The sequence below is a fragment of the Anolis sagrei genome, chromosome 1 (genome assembly GCF_037176765.1).
Source record: "Anolis sagrei isolate rAnoSag1 chromosome 1, rAnoSag1.mat, whole genome shotgun sequence".
Lineage (NCBI taxonomy): Eukaryota > Metazoa > Chordata > Lepidosauria > Squamata > Dactyloidae > Anolis > Anolis sagrei.
This window is the reverse complement of record NC_090021.1, coordinates 16,749,197-16,774,165: the sequence shown is the minus strand read 5'-3', so window position 1 is coordinate 16,774,165 and position 24,969 is coordinate 16,749,197. Positions and strand designations below refer to the sequence as shown.

Sequence of the window (24,969 nt, the reverse complement as noted above, 5' to 3'; positions counted from 1 at the left end):
TCCAATGTCATTTGACCAAATCAATCTGTTTACTTTGTTTTAAATCTTTAAGGAGCTATTCAAGGGGGTTGGGGTCATCACCAAAGGGGTTGAGCACTCCATTCAACTCTTTTTAAAGTTTAGGTAAAACCCTGGAATAGATTTACCACCCCATTGACTTCAGAACTACCAGTTTCCATTGGTAGAAGTTGACTAGCAGGGTCTGTGTGGCAATTAATGGTAGTGGTGATGATTTAGAAAGAAGGCAGGTGTAAAGTTTTATTTTCTGATTCCTTTCAGATCAAAGAAAAGCTGCTGCAGTTGACAGAAAAAAGAAAAGAGATGATTGACAAATGGGAAGACAGATGGGAGTGGCTGAGGCTGAGTAAGAATTCGTGTTCTATTATTTTGAAAGGATGTGGGGCTCCTCCCGCTTTAATGTGCTCTCTTTTTCAGATCAGAATAATGTTCTGGATAGTTATAATGCTGATGGAGGGGATCAATGCAGATCTTTAGTCTGAACTTTAAATGAGCCATACAAAATGCTAAATCCATTTGGATATCTAGTTTAAAGCTATGGGAATGAAAGTTGTTGGTGTATCTACACCAGGCATGGGCAAACTCTGGCCCTCGAGGTGTTTTGGACTTCAGTCAAAGTTAATTTCCTGTGTCCACTGTGCAGGTCCCTTGGAAGGGAAGGTACCTGCTCTTATATAGGATGCTTCCAAATACCATATATCCTTGAACATAAGCTGAGTTTTCCAGTCCTTTTTTAGGCTGAAAAAGCCCCCCTTGACTTATACTCGAGTCAAAGTTATTTATTATTTTACTCTATTTATTATTCTTATTATTACATTTATTATTTTACATTATCATTATATGTATTATTTTACTTTACTATTATTGTTGTTGTTGTTCATTCGTTCAGTCGTCTCCGACTCTTCGTGACCTCATGGACCAGCCCACGCCAGAGCTCCCTGTCGGCCGTCACCACCCCCAGCTCCTTCAAGGAGCTCCTTACTATTATTACATTTCCATTATTTTACTCTATTATTATATTTATTATATTACTCTTTATTATAATTACTGTATTTATTACTTTACTCTATTTATTATTGTTATTTATTTATTTATTTATTTGCTGTAGTTGTATACCGCCTTTCTCAGCCAATTGGCAACTCAAAGCGGTTTCCAACAAATCAGTATACATAAAACACAATAGATAAAAAACATTAAACAGTATAAGAACACCACAAAAACAATAAAAGTAACATCATCAGCATCTCATTATTCTCAAGCATTGTCCAATTCCATTGTCAGGTCATATTATTACATTTATCATTTTACCCTATTTGTTATTGTTATTATTACTTATTTTACTCCATTATTACTGTTATTATTACATTTCCATTATTTTACTCTATTGTTATTTTGTATTATTACTTACATTTATTATTTTACTCGCTTTGTTATTATTGGAAGGATACACAAGCACGTTTACATTGAAGATGGTTAGAATAATAGCTTAATAGGAGTTGTACAGATTGATCTTAAATTACAGTTTTATGTGAATATTCAAAAACATTTAACCTACTGATACGTCAATTAATGTAATCTTATTGGTATTGATTTTTATTTTGAATTTTACCAGTAGCTGCTGCATTTCCTACCCTCAGTTTATATGCGAGTCAATACGTTTTTCCAGTTTTTTGTGGTAAAATTAGGTGCCTTGACTTATATTTGTGTCATCTTATACTTGAGTATATACGGTAACTGGTTGTTCAGCAGTATGACAAATCGGGAGCCAAAGACGTATCCAGAACCCCATCCATCATACACATTGTCTTCCAGAAGATATTAATTGTGCTCAGAGTCTTGAGCATATTGCATAGCATTGGCCCCAATCTTTCTTTTGCCTTCTCTTAGTTTTGGAAGTGCACCAATTCTCAAGGGATGCCAGCGTTGCCGAAGCCTGGCTACTGGGGCAGGAGCCGTACTTGTCGAGCCGTGAGATAGGGCAAAGCGTGGACGAAGTGGAAAAACTGATCAAGAGGCACGAAGCGTTTGAGAAATCTGCAGCAACTTGGGACGAGAGATTTTCAGCGCTTGAAAGACTTACTACGGTGAGTTGCAGAGGCGGTTTCAAGGGTCTTCTGGTTTAAAAATCCATAATCGCAAAGTTTGGGAAGATGACTCAGTTAATGCAGGCATGGGCAAACTCTGGTCCTCCAGGTGTTTTGGACTTCAACTCCCACTATTCTTAACAGCTTACGTGGCTAAGGGTTAAAAGGAAAGGGCCTGAGGCTGTTGAGAATGGTGGGAGTTGAAGTTCAAAACACCCAGAGGGCCAGAATTTGCCCATGCCTGAGCTAATGAATACATTTAGTAATTTGTTAACTATACTTTGAGTAAAATATTGGTTGATTTCCATTTGGGAAATTAATGTTTGCCTTCGTCTGGAGCGAAAGTATCTGAATTCAGGGTCTAAATTGTCAACTGCCATTTGGTAGCTGGGTTGTCTAGTGAAAAAGCAAAACAAAGCACAGTGACCTTTGTAGAACAGTATGGCCAGGCTTAGAAAAGTTCCTTTTTGGAATGAGGACTCCTAGAATTCCTACCAAGGCCACTCACTGACTATTGCTAACTAGGGATTTTAAAAGTTGCATTCCACAAATGTAACTTTTCCAAGCTCTGCGTATCAGGGGAGCGGATGAGTGTCTCAGAAGGCTAAAATGAGTGGGAATTGGGGAAGCCTTCTTTTCTTAAACATTTCCTGTTCTTCTTAATTCCCCTTTCCCTCTAGTTGGAATTGTTAGAAGTACGTCGGCAGCAAGAAGAGGAAGAGCGGAAGAGACAGCCTCCTTCTCCAGAAACAAGCCCCAAAACTGGAGAGGAGTCTCAACAATGGTGAGTTTGGCAAGTGGCCTTGAGTAGGGTACAGGAAACACAGTCGTAGTATCTCAGTTGAGAGTATGGGCTGTGAACTTGGGTGCCTCCTCAAAAAGTTAAGTGGCATCCAGCATAAAGGGCAGTTATGCAATTGAAGTACTTCACTGCTTCAGATGTCAGACTTGAGCAAGTTACTTTTTAAGATTACAATTCCCAGAATCTACCCATGGTTCCTGAGTATGTTCTAATCCAAAAACATTTTCAGACTCTTAAGTATATGGTATTTTTCAAGGCAACTCAAGAAACAGGGAGACATTCTTCTCTGCATACTCAAAATCCCTGCAGAAATCCAAGCAAGAGTAACAGAGGGTGAATATGTGCAAATGGAGTTGCATCTAGCTCTTGGAGAAGATTCTTCCACTTCCAAATAAGTTCAGCATTTTAGATAGCTCCCTTAGTCCAGAGTGCTGCTTGAGCTATCTATGTGGCTCATGAGCATTTTTTGCTTGTGTATAATAATAATAATAATAATCATCATCATCATCATCATCTTTCTTTGTACCTCGCCACCATCTCCCAAAAGGGACTCAGAGTGGCTCACAGAAGCACCCCAAGTGCTACATATAGACAACAATACATAAGTATAAATACAGTGACATAAGTACAATGTCACTGTAATCAACAGTGTATAAACATCTCACTGATAAAATTAAAAATATATAAATATTATTTAAAAAATTAAAGCGCAGTAGGACCTGTGGGTAAACTGGCCATCTGTTGTAACAATCAAAATGCGGATGGTACTATCAATGATTCATCACATTGACCATGGATTACTCATGATCAAAGGCCTGTATTAAGAGCCATGACTGGCCTGAAAGGCCTGAAGGGAGGGGGCTAATCTAATTTCTTTAGGGAGGGTATTCCAGAGCTGGGGAGTCACTACCGAGAAGGCCATCTGTACTGGTATTGTATTTGTTTCCGTTGGCCACAATTGTTGCCCTCTGTCCTAGAAAGTCCAGAGATCAGGAGCCAATGACTTGGGGCTAGCCTTGGTCCATGGACCTAATTTTGAGTAGCACTGCCTTAAACTAACAGCTAAAGTAAACAAACTGGCCCACTGACATGAAATCTGCCATTTGCCCTTCATTTCTGTTGTGGGGAGGGTGCATTTTGCGTAAAAGACACTCAGTTCATTTGGCGTAAAACCCAACATATCTGCCCCATGTGAAATGAGTGTGGTGCCGAAGAACATTGCCTAGAGCAGGGTCTTCCATCAGCATGCTAGATGCTTGGCCAATGTACCCAAATTCCTCTTAATGTGAGTCGGTTGAGCAAATGGTCTAACCTATTACTTTTGTGCTTCTTTTTCTTTTCTTCCAATAGGGACGGTACAAAAGGAGAACAGGTTTCCCAGAATGGTTTGCCACCAGATCAAGAATCTCCCCGGGTTAGTTACCGCTCCCAAACCTACCAAAACTACAAAAACTTTAATAGCAGATGGACAGCTAGCGACCGGCCTCGGTCTGGACTCTGAGACACAGTGCTATCTGCAGGAGGCCATGGCCTGCTTTTCTTTCAGTTTCTCTTTGGTTTTGATGGCCTTCATGTCCCCTTTGCTTTCTCTCCCCACCAACGCCTGCAGCCTGTTCAGCTTTTATTTAATGAGTAGCCACCACACACCCCCAGCAACCCATCCTCTTGACCATATGTATTCTTCCCTGATTTTAATGCTTCAGATGCCTTCAGGCCCTTGGTTGCACTGCGACACCGCTTTTCTTTCATGATCGTTTGTTGTGAGTTTTTTTCCATGTTGTTAATAGCCTTGAGATCTTTGCAGCGAAAGCCATCTCTTTATGTGAGTAATTGAAATTTAATGAGATTTCATCATAATGGAAGACGAGAACTTAGAGACTTGACAGGTATGATGCTTCTAGCTATACTAACAGAATTGAATCTTACAGTGCTAGCAAACCAGCTGCCCTATGAGCAAATGCGTTGCGGATGCAATCCAAATTTTAGAGACAGGAGGCACTTTGCAGAAGAGCAGGAGAGGGGAAGATGAATTAAAAACAAAACAGAGGATAGGCACACTGCAGTTGGTGATCTGTCTGTGTCCCTTCTACCCGTTCCTCCCATCTCAAAAATCAGCTCCCCAAAGCCTCCAAGTATAGTATTTCACAGTTTAGTCCCAGTTTTTATTTCATCGCACCAATGAGCTTAAAACAGGGTTGTGAGTACAGGAATGGCCCCAGGTAGCTAGTCACAATTCCCTCAAACCCAAGTGATGACATTTAGCCAGCATTTTTTTTGCAAGCACTATTTGGAGTGGGGCAGAAAATGGGAGTGAAAGGTGTATGTAGCTCTCTAAGGTTCAGGAGAAGCAGATTTGGCCCTCTGGAGGTTGCCCATCCCTGTCCTAAAAATAAGTTAACATTCCAATAATATGATCTGTAGGAATAAGGCTAAATAGTAGATGCTCCAAATTAATAGTTAACCATATCTTTGGCTTTGCTTTCAAGTGTCATTTTTATCTAACTAGGAAACCCTATTCTTCCCATGATGCATTGTCCAAACCCTCCAGATATAAAATGTAAAATTCAGTCATTCTATAAGAAATAATCTTCCTGGAAATCAATGGGAACTCACAAAATGTCCCACTTGTATCCTCTTACATACTGCCTCTAAAGTAAGGGCATATGATTTGAGGTGAAGGGAGCAATCCATACAGATGCAGGATGCTAGACATCCAGAGACTTCATTTACATGTCTCTTTCAGCCAAAAATTCTGGTTTGGTGAACAAGTTGTGCTATGGTATGTTTTAGTCATCCATGTCTACCTTTGTGAGAGGGGTAAATAAAACAGAAAGGAAAGGTTGAGACAGTTCACAAACCTGGAAGTATGAGTAAATACACCCAAAGATCCCAATCTTTGTAAACTATCAGCCAGTTGACTTAGAATCATAGGATCATAGAAATGGAAGAGACCTCACGGGCCATCAAGTCCAACCCCCTGCCAAGAAGCAGGAAAATCACATTCAAAGCATCCCCGACAGATGGCCATCCAGCCTCTGTTTTAAAGCCTCCAAGGAAGGAGCCTCCGGAGCAGAGTTCCACTGCTGAACAGCTCTCACAGTTCTTCCTCATGTTCAGGTGGAATGTCCTTTCCTGTAGTTTGAAGCCATTGTTCTGCGTCCTGGTCTCCAAGACAGCAGAAAACAAGCTTGCTCCCTCCTCCCTATGACCTCTCCTCACATCTTTATACATGGCCCTCATCATGTCTCCTCTCAGCCTTCTCTTCTTTAGGCTAAACATGCCCACCTCTTTAAGCCACTCCTCAGAGGCTTGTTCTCTAGACCCTTGATCATTTTAGTTGACCTCCTCTGGACACATTCCAGCTTATCAACATCTCCCTTCAGTTGCGATGCCCAGAATTGGGCACAGTATTCCAGAGTAGTCTGAGCAAGGCAGAATGACTTCCCTGGATCTAGACACTAGACTCCTATTTATTCAGGCCAAAATCCCATTGGCTTTTTTAGCTGCCGCATCACAGCTAGCCCATGTTGGCTCATGTTTAACTTGTTGTACATGAGGACTTCAAGAAGTTCCACAAGGACTTCTTAAAGTCTCTGAGCATTTTTAAAATTAAGCCCTTCAACCTCTTCCTTCCTGGATTGTTTACATGCTCCCATGAGTTGCAAGCATCAACATGCGGTTAGTACATGTGGTGGTTTATTCAACCAGAATGTTTGACCAAATTTGGCTATAAAGGGAATCGGATAGATAGTTTTTGCACACAAGGGCTTTCAGGCCACAGGAGTAAGCCTTACTGAAAATCTTGATACCATTAAGGGCAATTCATAGTTGAGTTCTAAAATATCTTTTCATTGTTTCTAGCTTTCTTTCACAGAGGAGGAGACACAGGTTAGGAAAGTAGTTGACAGTGGGCAGCATGAGTTGGACTACAACTCTGGAGACCAACTCTGTTGAATCCATGCTTGTTCATGAAAATCCACTGGCTAGTCATTCAACCTCAGAGGATAGCAATGGCAACCTCTCCCTGAACAAACTTTGCCAAGAAAACCTATTAAGGTCTCCAGAAATCAGATGGCTCAAAGGCACACAACATCAATGCTGACATCATCTCATGTTACCCTTATAGCAGTTCAGTGAGGTAGCCACTTTCTGAAGGCCATGATGTGGGTTTCAAGAATGATATATTCAGTATAGTTCCCATACCTTTGGTCCTCCAAGTGTTTTGCACTTCAGCTCCCACAATTCCTAACAGCTGGTAAACTAGCTGGGATTTTTGGGAAGTCCAAAATAACTGGAGGACCAATGGTTGAGAACCTGCAGTAAAGAAATATCTGACTAGACTTAATGAGATGGGAATGGTGGTGGCTTTCCAGATGTTGTTGGACTCAAAATGTCAGCTGTCCTAGCTGACATAGGCAATGATGAGGAATGATGAAAATTGCAGTCCAACAACATCTAGAGCAGTGGTTCTCAACCTGTGGGTCCCCAGGTATTTTGGCCTACAACTCTCAGAAATCCCAACCAGTTTACCACCTGTTTGGATATCTGGGAATTGAAGGCCAAAACATCTGGGGACCCACAGATTGAGAATCACTTATCTAGAGGGTCACATGATTCCCATTGTTTATCTGTACTCTCCAGGGAATCTTAAGAAATGCAGTTCTCTCCAAGAGTGTGTTGTTCTTTCCATAATTCCATATACAGAGCCTTGGTGTTGTAATTAGTGGTGAAGAAAATCTAAAAATAATGTAGCTGGATTAATATCAGAGGCAATTAAGCGATACCACCAAATGAAACTGAAAACACATTGTAATCTAGTGTCCAATCCACTTGGTAACATATGCAGATCATATTAACATAGCGACAATTTGTTTTTTAAAATCCCATTTGATTGCCTTTGAGCTTGAATAATGAAAAAGATGGTTAACAATTACATATCTAAGAGTTTACTACTATATAGTAATCATGCATATTGAGGACTATGAGATCAAGGCAAAGCCAGTAGGAGATTCCCATAGTTGAATATAGATGGAGTATTAAGAAACATTGAGGTTCCTGAGATTTCTCCTAGCTTAATTGTTGTTTTGCACTATGTATTATGATTTGTGTTATTTTAAAAGTATTTCTGTTCTAACCTTCGCTATGAATAAGGACTAGTTTCTGTCGTTTATTGTTTACAAGCCTCATGCACTACATGTAGGAATTGTATACTTTCATGCAACCATATCTTTCTTCATTATCATGAGCATCTTTCTCTATGTTTTTTCTTTCTCTCTTGTCAGGATATCAGCATATAGCACCTTACTGCTTTTTAGTTTTCCTTTTTTTTCAATGTATTTATATGTTTTGGTGCTTCCATTACACCAGTGTTCGGTCTCCCCCCCCCCCCCCTCAAAGTGCATTAAAGAATACAGAAATTGAAACCTTTTTGACCCTTAGAGAAGGGAATGAATGGTCAAAGCTATTCTGTTTTGCAGCCACAAATGCCTAAAGGACGTTCTATATACCAGTTTTGGCTATGTAGAGCCAACATTCAGCGTAAAATGGGTTGATTCTGAATTCTAGACATGGAGGGACAATGTGGTTTTCTGTAAAAACCTACATTTTTCACCCCACTCCCCCAAAAACAACCTAGTTAACAAAACAATGTTTGAGTAGCTTTGATTTTGGGGGTAAAGATTGAGAGACTCAAGTGAATTGAATATATTGTTTATTCATGAGACTCAGTATGATGGAATGGTCTGAGCATGGGACTAGCATCCCGGAGAACAGGGTTTGAATCTTTGCTCAGCCATGAAAACCTATTGGGTGACCTTAGGCAAGTCACATTTTCTCAACCTCAGAGGGAGACAAAGGCAACCTCCCTCTGGACAAACCTTGCCAAGAAAACCCCATGATAGGGTCGCCATAAGTCGGGAAATCAGCTTGAGGGCATGCAACCGCAATATTTATTCATGCACTTTGAAAAGCAGAGGGGAGGTGTTCCAAGTTACTTGTTCCCCTGCTGCTCCCACGTTGCATCTTACAGTCAGGATTTACATACCTCAAGAACAAGTGAGCCACTAAAACTGATTTGCAAGTAACCTTCCAGTGCTGAAAATTATGTATTGATAACATGCTTGTGTTCCTTGGTTTTTGTTTTGTTGTCTTTATTAACCATTGTCACCCATGGCATTGTCTCTGCATGCTCAAAGCATGTTTTCCATTAAAGGTTTATTTAGCTCTATTCTGTTTTCCCCACCTGATGTCATCATGCATTGTTTGCATACATGTTTTCTGTTGTTTCTGTTTTGTTTTGATGTGTTCCATCTGTCAAGTAAAAAAATAGGCCACACAAATATTCCCACCTAAAAATACCAAGATATTTAAGAAGATGGTAACAGAGCAGTAATATGAGTAGATATATGACCTCACAACCTCTGAGGATGCTTGCCATAGATGCAGGTGAAACATCAGGAGAGAATGCCTCTAGAACATGGCCATATAGCCTGAAAAAAACCTACAAGAACCCAGTGATTCCGGCCATGAAAGCCTTCGACAACATAAACAGAGTAGTTAATTTAAAACCAGGTTTGCAGCAATTCTGAATTGTAGTAGCAACATTTCCTTCCTTTCCTGCCCATCCCTTTGCCAGAACAAGCAACCTAGGATCCAAAAGCAAGCGTCATTTTTCCTGAATAATAATAAATAATAATATATTTTATTTATATTTCTCCCTATCTCCCTCAGGGGAGTTGGGGTGGATTACAGTACACATACACGGCAAACATTCATTATTGTTATACAATTAACAAAGACACACAGTACATAAACAGAGGTAAAGCTTTCCCATCTTTTTCCATCTCCGGCATCTGGAGGCTGTGCTCAACTCTGGCCCCATATGGGAGTGGGGTGTGCTGTCGCTCCATTTTCCATGCCGAGGAGTTTTGTTGTCCTTAGATGTTCTCCCATTTGAATCAGTCAGCATGTCCTCATGGGTGCCTTTTATTACCTCCCCACCAAAGCGGTACCTATTTATATCTGCTTATATTGCTATAAACCGAGCAGTTCGAAATCATGCAAATGTGAGTAGATCAACAGATACCGCTCTGGCGGGAAGGTAACGGCACTCCATGCAGTCATTCTGGCCACATGACCTTGGAGGCATCTATGGACAACGCCGGCTCTTTGGCTTAGAAATAGAGATGAACACCACCCTCCAGAGTTGGACATGACTAGACTTAATGTCAAGGGGAAACCTTTACCCATACTATGCATATTCTACTCTATATTAAAAGTTCTCAGAATGCCATACAAATCCACAGTTCCCTTATGTTGCAGTTGATAGGTGCTTAATGAGAGGAATCCCATTGATCTCTGCCTTTGCATTCCCACCCAGCTGTACATCAACAAAGGGCCCTGCAGTGTTATTGGATTTGACTCCCAGAAAAACACAGCCAATATGGTTAGTAGTAGGTTTTCTGGCAACTGCAGGCCAATAGCATATAGCAAGTCAAACATGGAAACCACTGCCCAATATATCAGGATCCTAAAAAAACCTTCAAAGAATCCCATTCTCATAATCTTTTCCCAAATAAGTTCCTAAATTAGAGTACGTGTTAGTTAAGAAATACCCCATTATTTTACTTAGCCAAAACCAGATTTGTTAGAAACTGGAAACATTCCTTTTTGGGAGTTTTGCACCACACAGTAGTCATGCTAGCTGGAAAACTATGTACAGTGTAGCCCCAAAAGTAACTTTTCAGAGGTCTTGCTGGCATCATAAGCCTTTTCATGGGGAGGTGAATAATGGATTTGATGACTGGCACCTACTAGATCAGTGTTTCTCACCTGTAAGTCTCCACATGTTTTGGCCTACAACTCCCAGAAATCCCCGCCAGTTTACCAGCTGTTAGGATTTATTTATTTATTTATTTACCGTATTTATATACTGCCTTTCTCAGCCCAAAGGCTTTCTGGGAATTGAAGGCCAAAACATCTGGGGACCCACAGGTTGTGAACCACTGTGCTAGATGGAGAACTAAAAGTTCCCATGAAAAGTGTCATTTTTGTATGTTTAATGGGTCAAGGAGAAAGATAAATATCAGACATCTATAGTAGGTTCCAATATGGTTTATAATTTAGGCCTGTACAGTCAGTCCTCCACATTTGGTGGTGGGGGGGGGGGGTTATTTAGCTTTTGTGGATTTGATTATTTGTCAATTTTATTAATATGGTCTTTTTAAAAATCTCTAGGCCTCCAATGTGACTCTGTGCTCAGTTTCTGCCAGAAGTTGGTCATAGAGTCACACCAAGGTGTTCTCAAAGGTTAAAAAAGTGTTTATATGTATATATATTTGTGGTTTTTCCACTTCCGCAGGGGTCCCATGCCCCTAACCGCAGCAAATATGGAGGACTGACTGTACACATCTACATGGAGGTAAGCCCACTGAATTCAGTGGAGTTTACTTCCAGGCTAGTTACATTTTTAAAATTTCTTTTAATGTATGCTCTACCTTTCCCATGGGATGGGACTCAAGGCAGCTCACAAAATGTACTTAACCAAAGTTCAAATAACAAATACAAATTCTCTTTAATGGTCCATGGTTAGAACTGATAAATATGGATAGGGCTGGAACTTAAAGCTGCCTGGCTGAGCAAACCAGGATGTGTTTTGGCATCTTTGAACTTATGCAGAATTATTGAATATTAGACTAAATATTCAAGAAAGGATTCATAAAGTAACCAAGTTCTAGGGCCAGATTAAATTATGACAAATGATATAAATTATATGCACATATGGAACTGGCACTCTTCTTTCTTGGTGGCAAAAATTAGATTTCTGAATGTATTTTTTTTTCAAGGGACATGTTGGTATTAAAATGAGAGGTTTTTTTATCATGTCAGAAGCGACTTGTGAGACTGCAAGTCACTTCTGGTATGAGAGAATTGGCCATTTGCAAGGATGCTGCCCAGGGGACATCCGGATGTGTTACCATCCTGTGGAAGGCTTCTCTCATGTTCCTGTATGATAAGCTGGAGTTGATAGACAGGAGCTCATCCCATCTTGTGGATTCGAACTGCTGACCTTCAGGTCAGCAGTTCAACAAGCATAAGGGTTTAACACATTGCACCACTGCGGCTCCTTATTAAAATGAGGCTCAATACCTCTGAGGATGCTTGCCATAGATGCAGGCGAAACATCAGGAGAGAATGCCTCTAGGACATGGCCATATAGCCCGAAAAAACCTACAACAACCCATAAAATGACTCTATTTGTATAGATATGTATATAAAGTGGTTTAGGCATTAAAGCAGCTCTTTTTAAAAGTGCTAATGTACTGTAAAATAGCAATATCCTATATAAAACCTGGTCAGAGGATGTAAACAACTTATCTAAAATGCAGTTTTAATAATACTACTTCTGGAGGCTGGATTGAAAGGGGCTAAGTGAGCCTCTCACAGGAAGAGATGAAAAGTATAGCTGTGGCAACGCATTTGCCATCAAGTGCTTGACCAACATCACTAGTTTGTGAGAAGAGCAATAACCACCATCTGTAATAATCAGATTCAGCCATTCTCATAAAACTGGCAAATGTATGGCTTCCTGCATCATTTTTCTCCCGCTTCTGAATTGTCCTAAGCCTGGCCATAGAAGCAAAATAAGTATTTTAACAATGATACCCATTCCAAATTCCTGCTGTCCTCAATGTAAAAATGGCACAGAGTGTTTTGTAATCTACTACTCCTCCGGCACTGAGCAGCGCTAGGCTTTAGTAACTTGCTAATCCCCATCCCTACACTCCAGTCGTGTAACCCTTCGTGGGCTGCTACCAATGGCTTCTCTGTGGCACCGAACCGAAAGTCCCCCAATCCTTGGTAAACGTTATATTTCCCAACTGGGACCAAGCCATTTGTTGTGAAAGTTTAAAGCTTTCAGGATTCCGGTTGTAAATGATTTGGGGGAATGAAATGGCCGCTGAAGACATCAAGAAGGTGACCAGTCAGAGCTGGGCCCCACTAGGCAACTCAGTTACGGTACAACGGGCAACGGGACCGGCAAAGCAAGCGATGGCCAAAGCCTTGGTTCTGTCTTTGTTTGGGGGTAAATAGACGTGTGACGTTGAGTGGTTGTAGTGTTCTTCCTAGTTCCTTTAACCTCCCATCCAATCCACCCAATTCCAAAGTCAAATAATACAGAGACTTTGAAATGAATTATATATAACCTTTTGACTTGTGATCTACCTTGTTCCACCTTCCTCTTCCCCTTCCGCCTTGCCTGCCTTTGAAACATCCAAATCCTATAACAAGGGTGGTGGCCGTGATGAAATGCATGCTCTCCTCTCCCCGGTTTCTGCATGTTGTCTTTTGATTATGTCACTTTGGGGATGGGGCAGGTGGTCAATGGCACGGAGGGGAAGGAACCTTTGTTTGGAGACGCTAATCAGGAGTTCTGTGCCAAATCATGGGGAATGCTGCTGATTGGATTGTAATCTTTTGCTGCTTTAATGCATCTTTAGGATTACCGTACAGATTTGGTTGCAGTAATTTTATAGATGTAGGAAAAGTGATTGATGGATTTTTCCACCCTTTCTCTTCTTTCCAAACTACAAAAGTGAGATTCTTACTGTTGCAGTATTTGAGCTGTTAAAAATGCTTGCAGATTGAAAAATGGGACCACGCGTCCCTCTGTATCAAATACAGAACGGGAAAGATCTACCATTCCCTGTAGCCACGAATGGAAAAGTCCTTACTGCATGTACAGTTTGCATTGGCGAGATCAAAACATATTGCAGATTTGATAGCAGAGCCAAGTACGGTAAAACTCTCACAGATGGATTACCCCCTCCTTCCCGCTTCACTTTTGTCAATTTGGGTACTAATCTGGTGATAACTTTCTAATTCCTCTGGCCCTCTGTTTCTCCAATGGGGCGTGAGAATAGTTTTACTGGACGAGCTGAGCTTTTGAACACAGAGTGTGTGTGATTTTGCAAATGAAAACATTTCATTTTGAAAATGAAAACATTTCAAAAGGGAAAATGCTTTTTGAGACTTTGTTGCCAGACAACCGTTATATGTTTGATCCAATCTTGTTTCTTAGATGGGAGAAGCAAGAGAAGGCGGTGAAATGGTCAACGGAGCAGCAGACCAGCGGACAAGTTCCAAAGAGACGAGTCCCGTTCCTTCACCGACAGCAGATCGCAAAGGCAAGGCTGGCCTCCAGGCTCAGACCGCGGCCACCCTCCCGGCCAAAACGCAAGAGACGCCTCCAGCTCAGATGGAGGGCTTCTTGCACCGTAAGCATGAGTGGGAGTCACACAACAAAAAGGCCTCAAACAGGTATCGTATTTGAACTCTGAGTAAATGATGTCCTGATTGGTTTGATTTTTATCCTCTTCTGTCTCGTAAGCAAAAGACTCCAAACATAAATCTAGACACAGTGACCCTCCCCATGCACTCCTATCTAGAATAATAAGTTAACCCATGTACATATCATACGTTGATTCAGGTTATATCATTCCAATAATGTTTGCTCCAGGTGATAAAGAGCTGACCCAAGCTTGGAAAACTTCCTTTTTCTAGCCACGGAATGGGTTGATTGGGAGCTTAAATTCGAAATGCAAATTTCCCAAGCTCTGGAATCACTCTAGCTGGGATTAACCAGTATATCTCCAACTGTGTCATCCATATATACAACGTTTGAATTTATTTCTCAGAAAAAGATTATGATTTGTTATGTAATGCAAAGCAGATTTAAAAAAAAAATAGAGGGATGATCTTAATGTTTTCCTTGTTGTTTCCTTTGCTTTACAAGATCCTGGCATAATGTCTACTGCGTTATCAACAACCAGGAGATGGGCTTTTACAAAGATGCGAAAGCGGCTTCCTCGGGCATTCCTTACCACAGCGAGATCCCTGTGAGTCTGAAAGAAGCGGTGTGTGAAGTGGCAGTGGAATACAAAAAGAAAAAGCATGTGTTTAAGCTAAGGTAAGAACCCATTTCTTCCTATGGGAGAAGGTACACCCATTGGTTTGCCTCGAAAGTCCAGAGCATTTGCAATAGAAGTTAAGTCTGTAGCAGAGAAGGCAGCATGCCTGAACACACCCGGATTTCCACTGGGCAAAATGACAATTATTGAGATTACGGGGCCTTGTTCCTTTTTTTGCATCCCTCATCTGCTCAAAAAATCCTTCCATTTCAAAAAGCAGGGGATGTTTTATCATCCTTGTGGGAGGCTTCTCTCATGTCTCTACATGGGGAGCTAGAGCTGACAGAGGGAGCTCAACCCACTCTCCCCAGATTCGAACTGCTAGCCTGTCTGTCAACAGTCGTGCCGGCATAAGGATTTAACCCACTGGGGGCTCCTATCCTCCAAATTCATTGGCATTTTTCACAATGTTGGGTTCTTGTTTTGATTATCTCGCTACATGGTTAATGGCAGGAGATCTTCTCCTGAGTCTGACATAGTCTTGTGCCAAGAAGAAGTGCCTCTTTCCTTCAACCATTCGGGTTAGGACAGTGGTTCTCAACCTGTGGGTCCCCAGATGTTTTGGCCTACAACTCCCAGAAATCCCAGCCAGTTTACCAGCTCTGGGAGTTGAAGGTCAAAACATCAGGGGACCCACAGGTTGAGAACCACTGAGTTAGGAGAAGAAAACTTTACAATTCACAGGTGTAAACAATGTAATTCATAGATGTAAACTGTGTCTTCCACAGAAGCCTAGGGTTTCTGGTGTCTTTGTAGATTTCATGTCCATTCTCCCAAACTATGGTTGTGTTGCCTCTGTTGAAAGGCCTTCAACAAAGGTGGAACATTTATTTTAAAAAACCAGCCATGATTGCTCCCTGAGAACAAGTTCTTGCAGCAGAGTCTAATGTCCCTCAGTGTCCCACTCTTTACTACTCCAAAACTGGAGCCTAAGCACCTTTATTTATTTATTTTACTGTACTTCTATCCCACCTTTCTCGAACCCGAAGGTGACTCAAGGTGACTTACAACCAGGCAGCAATTTGATGCCTAACAATACACAATTAACAGAATTTAAAACAAATTCAATAAAACACATAAAACCAATGCCTTCATTGTTAGTCTCATTGTCCATAAATCATCATCTGAGCCGTTCCAATGTTCACTTTCGTCTAATACCGTGTTTGACTGTTGCATTAGATTCCAAGGACTTGTTGAAATAGCCACGTTTTCACTTTTTTCCAGAAGGTCAAGAGGGAGGGGTTTAATCTAATATCCCTGGGGAGGGTGTTCCACAACCAAGGGGCCACCACTGAAAAGGCCCTGTCTCTCGTCCCCGCCAGTCATGCCTGTGAAGAAGGCGGGACTGAGAGCAGGGCCTCCCGAATCGATCGTAAACTTGTAGATGGTTCATAGGGAGATATATGTTTGGACAGGTAAGCTGGGCCGGAACTGTTTAGAGCTTTATAGGCTAAAGCCAGCACTTTGAATTGTGTCTGATAGCAAACTGGCAGCCAGTGGAGTTGGTGTAACAGAGGGGTTGCATGCTCCCTGAATGCCACTCCAGTGAGCAATCTGGCTGCTGCCCATTGGACCATTTGAAGCTACCAAACAGTCTTCAAAGGCAACCCCACGTAGAGTGCGTTTCAGTAGTCTATACGGGATGTAACCAGAGCATGGACTACCATGGCCAAGTCAGACTTTAGTCCATTTTCAGAGCAAGATGACATCTCAATACAACTTACAATACAGCTAAGCCAGAATAAACATGTCTTTTTAAAACTATGCAGTTAAAAACAACACCATACTGGAACCTTGGTGGAAATATTCAATGTCCTCTGACAGCTACATCCCATATTTTAAGAAGATGTCAGAGAGAGTATTAATTAATGCATGTGAATCCTGTGCTAAATCATTGTCCTGCACCTCTGGCCTACATTAGCTACACATTGAGCAACTTGGCATTGTTTTCTTTTGTCTCACCGAATCTGCAATTTTAACAAAAACTGTTATTTGGATGGATTATTCTGGTTTTAGTAATCAGTATTCAGGAGGAAGTGCCAGAGTTTTCAGTAGGCATTGCATGTCAGATTTGGAGGCTACAATGTCTAGACACCAATGCGTCAAAAAGAAATCAAAGCTGATATTGGAATAAAACTAAACTCGGCACACAGTGCCACCTTGTGTTCCTTGTGTGTCCCAACCCAGAATCACAACACACACAAGCCATGAATCAATGGATGGAGTTGATTGGTGGAGTAATATTGATTTCTATTACAATCAGCCTTCCATAATTGCTGGGATTTGTGGGTACAGGATGTGTGTGAAAATGGGGAAACTGTGAATTAAAAAAAGCCTTTTGTTTAACCTTAGAGAACACCCTTCTATGAATTCCTGTGGCCATCTGCCAGTAGAGATTTTTAGAGAGACCATTTTAATCAGATCCATAAGTAACAAATCTGCAAAAGTTAAAATTCATAGAGGTGGAGGGCCAACCATTTATCTCCTTGAATCAGTTTACACCTATGTTTTCAATGAGGATCAGCACAACATTTTTTTCTTCTTCTCAGGAGTGACTTGAGAAATTGCAAGTTGCTTCTAGTGTGAGAGAATTGGCCGTCTGCAAAGACATTGCCCAGGATACACCTGGATGTTTGATGTTTTACCATCCTTGTGGAAGGCTTCTCTCATGTCCTTGCATAGGGAGCTGGAGCTGACAGAGGGAACTCAACCCGCTTTCCTTGGATTCGAACCACTGACCTATCGGTCAGCAGTCCTGCCGGCACACATTGCATCACTGGGGGCTAAAGCACTACAAATAACATGTCGGTATTATGGGTAGCACAGAAGAATCCAGAAGAGAATGAGATCTTTTGTGAGGACTCAAAACCAATGCACTGGTCTTGTCCACAATCTCATTAACTTTGAGGTGTTTTTTCATATCCTCTAGGTATAGCACACTACTATGAGCTGAGGTACATGACATACCTTTGAAATTGATGATGGAGTATTGCAACAGTGGGCCTGGAATGTATGGGATTAGCACAAAAACAAGAACTGCAAGTTCTGTTTCCTGTTTCTGGGACACAAAAGGAGCACTTGTTTTCGATGGTGTTGCTGATTTCTCTTTCTTATTTACAGGTTAACTGATGGCAATGAGTACCTCTTCCAAGCCAAAGACGATGTAAGTCTTTGTTCCTTCTATTCTTTTAATTGCTCCGTAATGTCCCCAGTTTCCTGTTGTTACTATGATGTGTCAAATTTTTATTTTGTGTTAAGGAATCAATTTTTAACATTTTCCATTTTGGCAAAGGCCTGTGTCCTCTGTACATGCATTTAATGAACTAAATTAATATTCCACTTTTCTCCCACTTGGGGTCCAAAACAAAATAGCTACGACAGTCTTTAATACAAAGGTATAGCCATGTTAGTCTGGTATATTGATATGCCTTCTCAGTGGGGACCCCACGGCTGTGGAGCTCCCTCCTGAGATCAGCGTTCGGCCCATCATAGGAATATTTAAAGTTATAAAGTTGAAAGTGCAATGATCCAGGAGTGTTTACTGACAACGGCTATGTCTTTGTGTGATATGTGACATTGTTTATGTTATGTGGAGGCTCCTTCTGTGGTGGAGGCTCCTTCTTTGGAAGCTTTTAAACAGAGGCTGGATGGCCATCTGTTAGGGGTGATTTGAATACAATATTCCTGCTTCTTGGCAGGGGGTTGGACTGGATGGCCCATGAGGTCTCTTCCAACTCTTTGATGCTATGATTCCATGTGTTTAATAATGTTTAATGTTTTATCAGAGTAGGGTCTATTTTGATGTTTTATATATTTTTTTATCAATGGCATTGAATTGTTGCCACCACTGAACCGTCCTGAGTCCCCTTTGCAGTTGAGAAGGGCAGTATATAAATACTACTAATAATAAATAATAATATTAGATTGTCAAAGGCTTTCATGGCTGGAATCACTGGGTTGTTGTAGGTTTTTCAGGCAGTATGGCCATGTTCTAGAAGCATTCTCTCCTGACGTTTCATCTGTATCTATGGCAGGCATCCTCAGAGGTAGTTGAGGTAGTGAGACCACACAACCTCTGAGGATGCCTGCCATAGATGTAGGCAAAACGTCAGGAGAGAATGCTTCTAGAACATGGCCATACTGCCCGGAATACCTACAACAACCCAATAATAATAGAACAAGAAATCCCTTGACCCTGCTGCATTTTTGTGTTTCCAGGAGGAAATGAACACGTGGATCCAGGCCATCACTTCGGCCATCTCCTCGGACAAGGCCGAGCTGTCCACAAGCACACAGAGCACCCCGGCCACCAGCCGTGCCCAGACCCTGCCTGCCAGCGTGACAATAACCAGCGAGTCCAGTCCCGGCAAGCGGGAGAAAGAGAAGGAGAAAGACAAAGAGAAGCGGTTCAGCCTTTTTGGGAAGAAGAAGTGAACTCCTCCCTGCTTCGATCTGTACACGCTGCACTTCTCCGACCGTTTTCCAGTGGAATTCCAGCATGCAAGCTCAGAACCAATACATTACTCTCCGTGCCTAATGTTCCTCAGTGTGATTTAAGTTCTTCTTCTTCTTTCTTTTTTTTATTTATAGAGCCTTTTTAAAAAAAGAAATACACACAAAAACGATTCCAAACTTCCAAATGTCTGAGGTGCATTGGGCAACTTCGGAGTGAGAGGGAACGCCAGGTTTTTCTTTTTTTTTTCTTATTCTTTTTTTTTCCTCTTTTTTTCTCTCTTGTTTCCTTTTTAAAAAGATGAAGTTAATGTAGATTAGATCTTACTATTTAAACCGTTCCTCAATTTTTTGAGGCTCTCTTGGAAAACAATCCTTCCTCTGCCCTCCCCCCCATCCCTCCCCAGTTGGTATTACTGGTATGCCAAGGCAGCAGCAATTACAAACTTCACGTGCCCACCAGAGACAGATTTACACCCTTTGAGCCCATTTCCCCAAGTTGGTTGCGCTGAGTCTTGACTACTCGATTCTCCCCACTGCGAGCCTTTAGCCTGTAACGAAATGGTAGTGTATTCTCTTTACTGTAATAGAGTGCAGCTCGACATTAACTTACAGACCAAAACCATTTGTATCCAGGCACTGGATTATTATGACTATTATTAATATTGCTATTCTTACTATTAACATGACCGTGACACTTCGACCCTCTTCCAGCATCCGGCAATGACAGTTAAGAATGTTGGTTACGGACAAGAAGGACTTTAGCATACTGATAACGGTTTTGAATAAATCTGTAATTTTGATTTTTTTTTTTTTGCTGAAATACATTATATTGTTTCAGATAATTCTAGTAAAAAGTATAAGAAGACTAGATGTATAATAAAAAAAACCCTTTAAAATTCATTGATTAAGTGTAAAAGTGGAACTGAAGCATTTACTGGGAAAAAAGTAATGTTACTCCAATGGTTAACTTGCTTGTCAGCTGCTGCACTGTGTTATAATTTTGCGACATTACCTTTGCTCTTTGATACATAGTGTGCATTTCTCTGTCACTGTAACTATTGTAATGAACAATTTTCATCTTACTGCACAATCAAAAAAATTACATTTAATAGGAATGACTTCTCGATGACTGGGCCTGTAGTCAGGGTAGTACTGGAAACTGGCTTTCGGTTGTATGGAACTGTACCTCTAGACTTTTACCCTATCTGTTAAATATATGCTATGTCATTAAATGCTTTTAAAACTAACTGTGAAATATTCTGATTCCTTCTTCCTTTTTATTCCATTGGCATCAGGAAGTCATATTTATTTATTTATCATGTCAGTATCAACCAGACAATTGTATTACATTTTTTTAAAAAAATTAACAAACAGACAAAACGCAAAGTTTGCAAGCTTGGTAGTTGATTAAATGCCCTTTGACCAGTATCTGGCCACTTGGAGTGCCTCTGGTGTTGCCTCAAGGAGGTCCTCCATTGTGCATGTGGCGGGGCTCAGGTTGCATTGCAGCAGGTGGTCAGTGGTTTGCTCTTCTCCACACTCGCATGTTGTGGATTCCACTTTGTAGCCCCATTTCTTGAGATTGGCTCTGCAGGAAGTCATTACCTTTATAATCAAATATCAACATGGATGAAAGTTGTTGGGGAAGTTGTCTGCCTGTTTTGCTCTTCCCAACTGAATGTCTGGGCTCTTCAAAGAATAATAGAGTTGGAAGATGTGACGGAATTAAAATCACATCTTTACCAATCCACACACTGTCTTATTAAAGAAAAGACATGCCACACAGATGATCAGGACAACTCCCACGTATAAGACGACCCCTGACTTTTGAGAAGATTTTCTTGGGTTAAAAAGTCTTATATGCCAGAAAATACGGTAGTTGCATTGACTCACACAATGTCCTTTGAGAGAAATTCAGATGGTCCTTAGGTGTCCATTTGATTACTCTTCTTCTAGCACAAATAAGCAAAAAAATACAAACCTATCTTGGTAAGCTCCTGCAAAAAAAATTTAAACATGTAACTGTTGCCAAAACTCCCAGGCTCAGCTAATTTCTGGGCATGGCCCAACCAACCTACTTCACGCTTTGCTTTTTTCAGTTAACACACTCACCAACTGATTTTACATGCTCCAACAGAAGAGACCCCAAAGGCCATTCAATCCAACCAATTCTCACAATCAAAGCCCTCTCAAAAAATGCCCATCCAATCTCTGTTGAAAACCCTCCAGAAAATAAGACTCCACCATACTCCCAGGCAGCATACTCCAGTGTTCAAGCAACTCCTATTATCAGGAAGTTCTTCCTAATATTTGGATGGAATCTCTTCTATAGTTTGACTCCATTGCTTTTAGTCCTAGTCTCTGGAGTAGCATAAAACAAGCTTGCCCCATCTTCCGTATGGCATCGTTAAAAGGGAACTTTGGCCTAGTGCAAACCAGATTTGCAGTCTTTTAATTATGACATCTTTTGGAATGTGCGCCCTTTTACCAATGCCTACTATACTTCTAACTTGTAGAAATAATTTAGATTTAGATATTGAGAGTCTAGGTGGCAGAGCATTGCAGTCTTAATCTCCTCTCTATATTAAAATGTCCCAGGTGTCTTTCCAAAACAGTGGTTCCCAACCTGTGGTCTATGGACCACCAGTGATTCGCAAGAACGAAAATATGGTCCGCGGCCTCACCATTACTACACTGTTTCCTCAAAACCACACCACAACAAAAGTGATTGGTCTCGCAAAACCCTCTTATAGTGCTGAGGCAAGGGGGATGTCAAAAGGGGAGAGGCTGACTACCCACAAAAGATTACTACTACCACATCAGCTCTATATTATTAAATATGGTTTTCTGTCGGCGAGCAGGTGGTGATTACTGGATACCATATATCCTGTATCAGAAACTAGAGCTGATGTGGTCTATCCAAATGCAATTTTCTGAATTGGCACCCAAAATAACCAAACCAAATCTAAAGTTGACTAAAAACGGACTCGTAACCCTGTTGATACTAATGTTGGAGAGTGGTCCCTGGTCAAAAAAAAAAAAAAGGTTGGGAACCACTGTTCTAAAATCATAAAGAGCTACCTCCCAATGTGAAATTAGGAGCAGATTCATTTTCCTATGGTTTTGAGGGTTTTTTTGTGTCAGGGACTACTTGAAAAGCTGCAAGTCAATTCTGATGTGGGAGAATTGGCCATCTGCAAGGACATTGCCTAGAGCAGTGGTTCTCAACCTGGGGTCCCCATATGTTTTTGGCCTTCAACTCCCAGAAAATCTAACATCTGGTAAACTGGCTGGGATTTCTGGGAGTTGTAGACCAAAAACATCTGGGGACCCCAAGTTGAGGAGCACTGGCCTAGAGAACGCTCAGATGTTTAGATGTTTTACCATGCTTGTGGGAGGCTTCTCTCATGTCCCTGCACAGGGAGCTGGAGCTGCCAGAGGGAGCTCATCTGCGCTGTCTCTGGATTTGAATCTCCGACCTGCTGGCACAAGGGTTTAACCCTTTACATCATCCATCGCGGGCTCCTTCCTATGGGTTGATAAATACTAAATGGCTGCGTAGACAGCATAAACTGAGCACTGCATTGTCCTTTACACATGTGCCTTTTTTTCTCTTTCGGGCCATGACAAAAAGATCGTGTGTCTCATTCATCCTCTGCTACCACTCATCATTCATTGGATTTACCAATTTCTTATGGTCAGATTGTAAGCTTTCAGGTGCCACTAATCTACTTCAATGGGTAATTGCTTTCACATTCTTTCCAATAGGCACTTAGTAAATAGTATTTATTTTAAATAAATAGCAACATGTTTTGTCATCTGCATTGCTTCATTCAATGATGGCATGTTACTAAGGGCTTGAAGGGTAATGCTTCTTTGGCTCTGAAAGACACTGTGGTTGTTTATGAAAAGCTCAACCATGGCAACTGTGAACAAGGGAGAGAATTCAACTGTGAGCTTATCCCAGCCGATCAGTGCTGTGAAACCTGTATCAAGGGTGAGGACAACTCTTCCAACAACTTAATTCTATATTTTACTAGTAGTTGTTCTGCAACCTGGCATGTTTTTGGCTGTGTTGGGACTATAATTTCTATCTTCTCCAGTAGCCTTGCATCAAGAAGATTAGTTTGGCACGTTTGGAGGGAACTAGCTTCTGCAGAGCTTTTCTACAGAGAGCCAACAGCGCTGTTTTTATAACAGGTAAGTTTAATGCATTGAGTTACAAGACAAATTACTTGTCATTTCTTTATTTACTATATTTGTATACCGCTCTTCTCATCCCTGGGGCAACTCAGAGCAGTTAACAATAGCAAAATTCAATGCTCAAAAACATCATAAGAGAGTTAAAAACAATTAAAAACAGCAGCAGCATAAACAGTCAATATAAATCAATAAAACATCTCATTAACATCTCATCGTTATACCTTCTTGTGCATTAGAAAAGTAAATCAAACTACATTTGCTCATTTGAAATTTTGACTTTGGTGGACTTGATTTTAAATGTTCTCTCTGGTTCCTTCAAAAGTCAACTTTCTAGACAGAACCTCTCCCTAAGAATTTATAAGTCTCCAATTTGATTCTGTGGTCAGTTTCCAGCAGACATTGGCCATTCAGCATGTTAGAAGTCCTATAAATTCCTAAAAAACTGTTCTCTCAAATTAGTGTGTGTGTGTATCACATAATGTACTGAAAAGAAATTGACACGGCATGTGTCTTAATTGGAAGGCTACCGCTTTTAAACAGAGGCTGGATGGCCATCTGTCAGGAGTGATTTGAATGCAATATTCCTGCTTCTTGGCAGGGGGTTGGACTGGATGGCCCATGAGGTCTCTTCTAACTCTTTGATTCTATGATTCTATGAAATAAACCTGTGTAGAAGAAAGCCAAATTAATCTAATGGCATCATTTCCATTTTTTTTCTTGTCAGGAGCAACTTGACAAACTGCAAGTTGCTTCTGGTGTGAGAGAATTGGCCATCTGCAAGGATGTTGCCCAGGGGAGGCCCAGATGTTTTTGATGTTTTACCATTCTGTGGTTTGCTCTTCTCACACCAGAAGTGACTTGCAGCTTCTCAAGTCACTCCTAGCATGAAAAAAAACATCCTTGTGGGAGGCTTCCCTCATGTCAGCGCACAGGGAGCTGGAGCTTAGATGATCCCTCGATGTCTGAGTAGGGTAGTCTTCCAAGATCAGTGTTCTGGTGGGTCCGTAGGTGACTGTGGAGCCCTATTCTTGACCTGCATCATCTCCTGCAGTGAGGGCAGTCTTGGTCAGGGTTGGCTTGACGCACCTTCCTCTTGACACGTTTCTCTTTCACCTTCCATTCATGCCTCTTCAAATTCTGCAGCACTACTAGTCACAGCTGATCTCCAGCTGGAGTGCTCAAGGGCCAGGGCTTCCCAGTTCTCAGTGTCTATGCCAGTTTTTAAGGTTGGCTTTGAGCCCATCTTTAAATCTATTTTCTTGTCCTCCAACATTCCATTTTCCATTTTTGAGTTTGGAGTAGAGCAACTGCTTTGGGAGACAGTGGTCGGGCATCCGGACAACGTAGCCGGTCCAGAAGAGTTGATGGTGGAGGACCATCGCTTCAATGCTGGTGGTCTTTGCTTCTTTGCTGGAATATGTCCAGAGGAGGGCGACTA

General features: G+C 41.3%; 1 protein-coding gene across 5 annotated transcripts in view; it reads left to right on the top strand.

Annotated features, from left to right (window-relative positions):
* Positions 1 to 20,575, top strand: part of SPTBN1 (spectrin beta, non-erythrocytic 1) — a 276,406-nt gene extending 255,831 nt beyond the window's left edge. For all 5 annotated transcript variants that reach the window (XM_060754564.2, XM_067462900.1, XM_067462903.1 and 2 more), the window contains 8 exons: positions 280 to 364; positions 1,906 to 2,102; positions 2,783 to 2,886; positions 4,255 to 4,318; positions 13,985 to 14,223; positions 14,699 to 14,872; positions 17,994 to 18,036; positions 19,092 to 20,575. In XM_060754564.2, the coding sequence (XP_060610547.1) occupies positions 280 to 364; positions 1,906 to 2,102; positions 2,783 to 2,886; positions 4,255 to 4,318; positions 13,985 to 14,223; positions 14,699 to 14,872; positions 17,994 to 18,036; positions 19,092 to 19,307 (1,122 nt within the window). In that variant the 3' untranslated portion in view covers positions 19,308 to 20,575. The remainder of the gene's footprint in view (positions 1 to 279; positions 365 to 1,905; positions 2,103 to 2,782; positions 2,887 to 4,254; positions 4,319 to 13,984; positions 14,224 to 14,698; positions 14,873 to 17,993; positions 18,037 to 19,091) is intronic.
* The last annotated feature ends 4,394 nt before the right edge of the window (positions 20,576 to 24,969 follow it).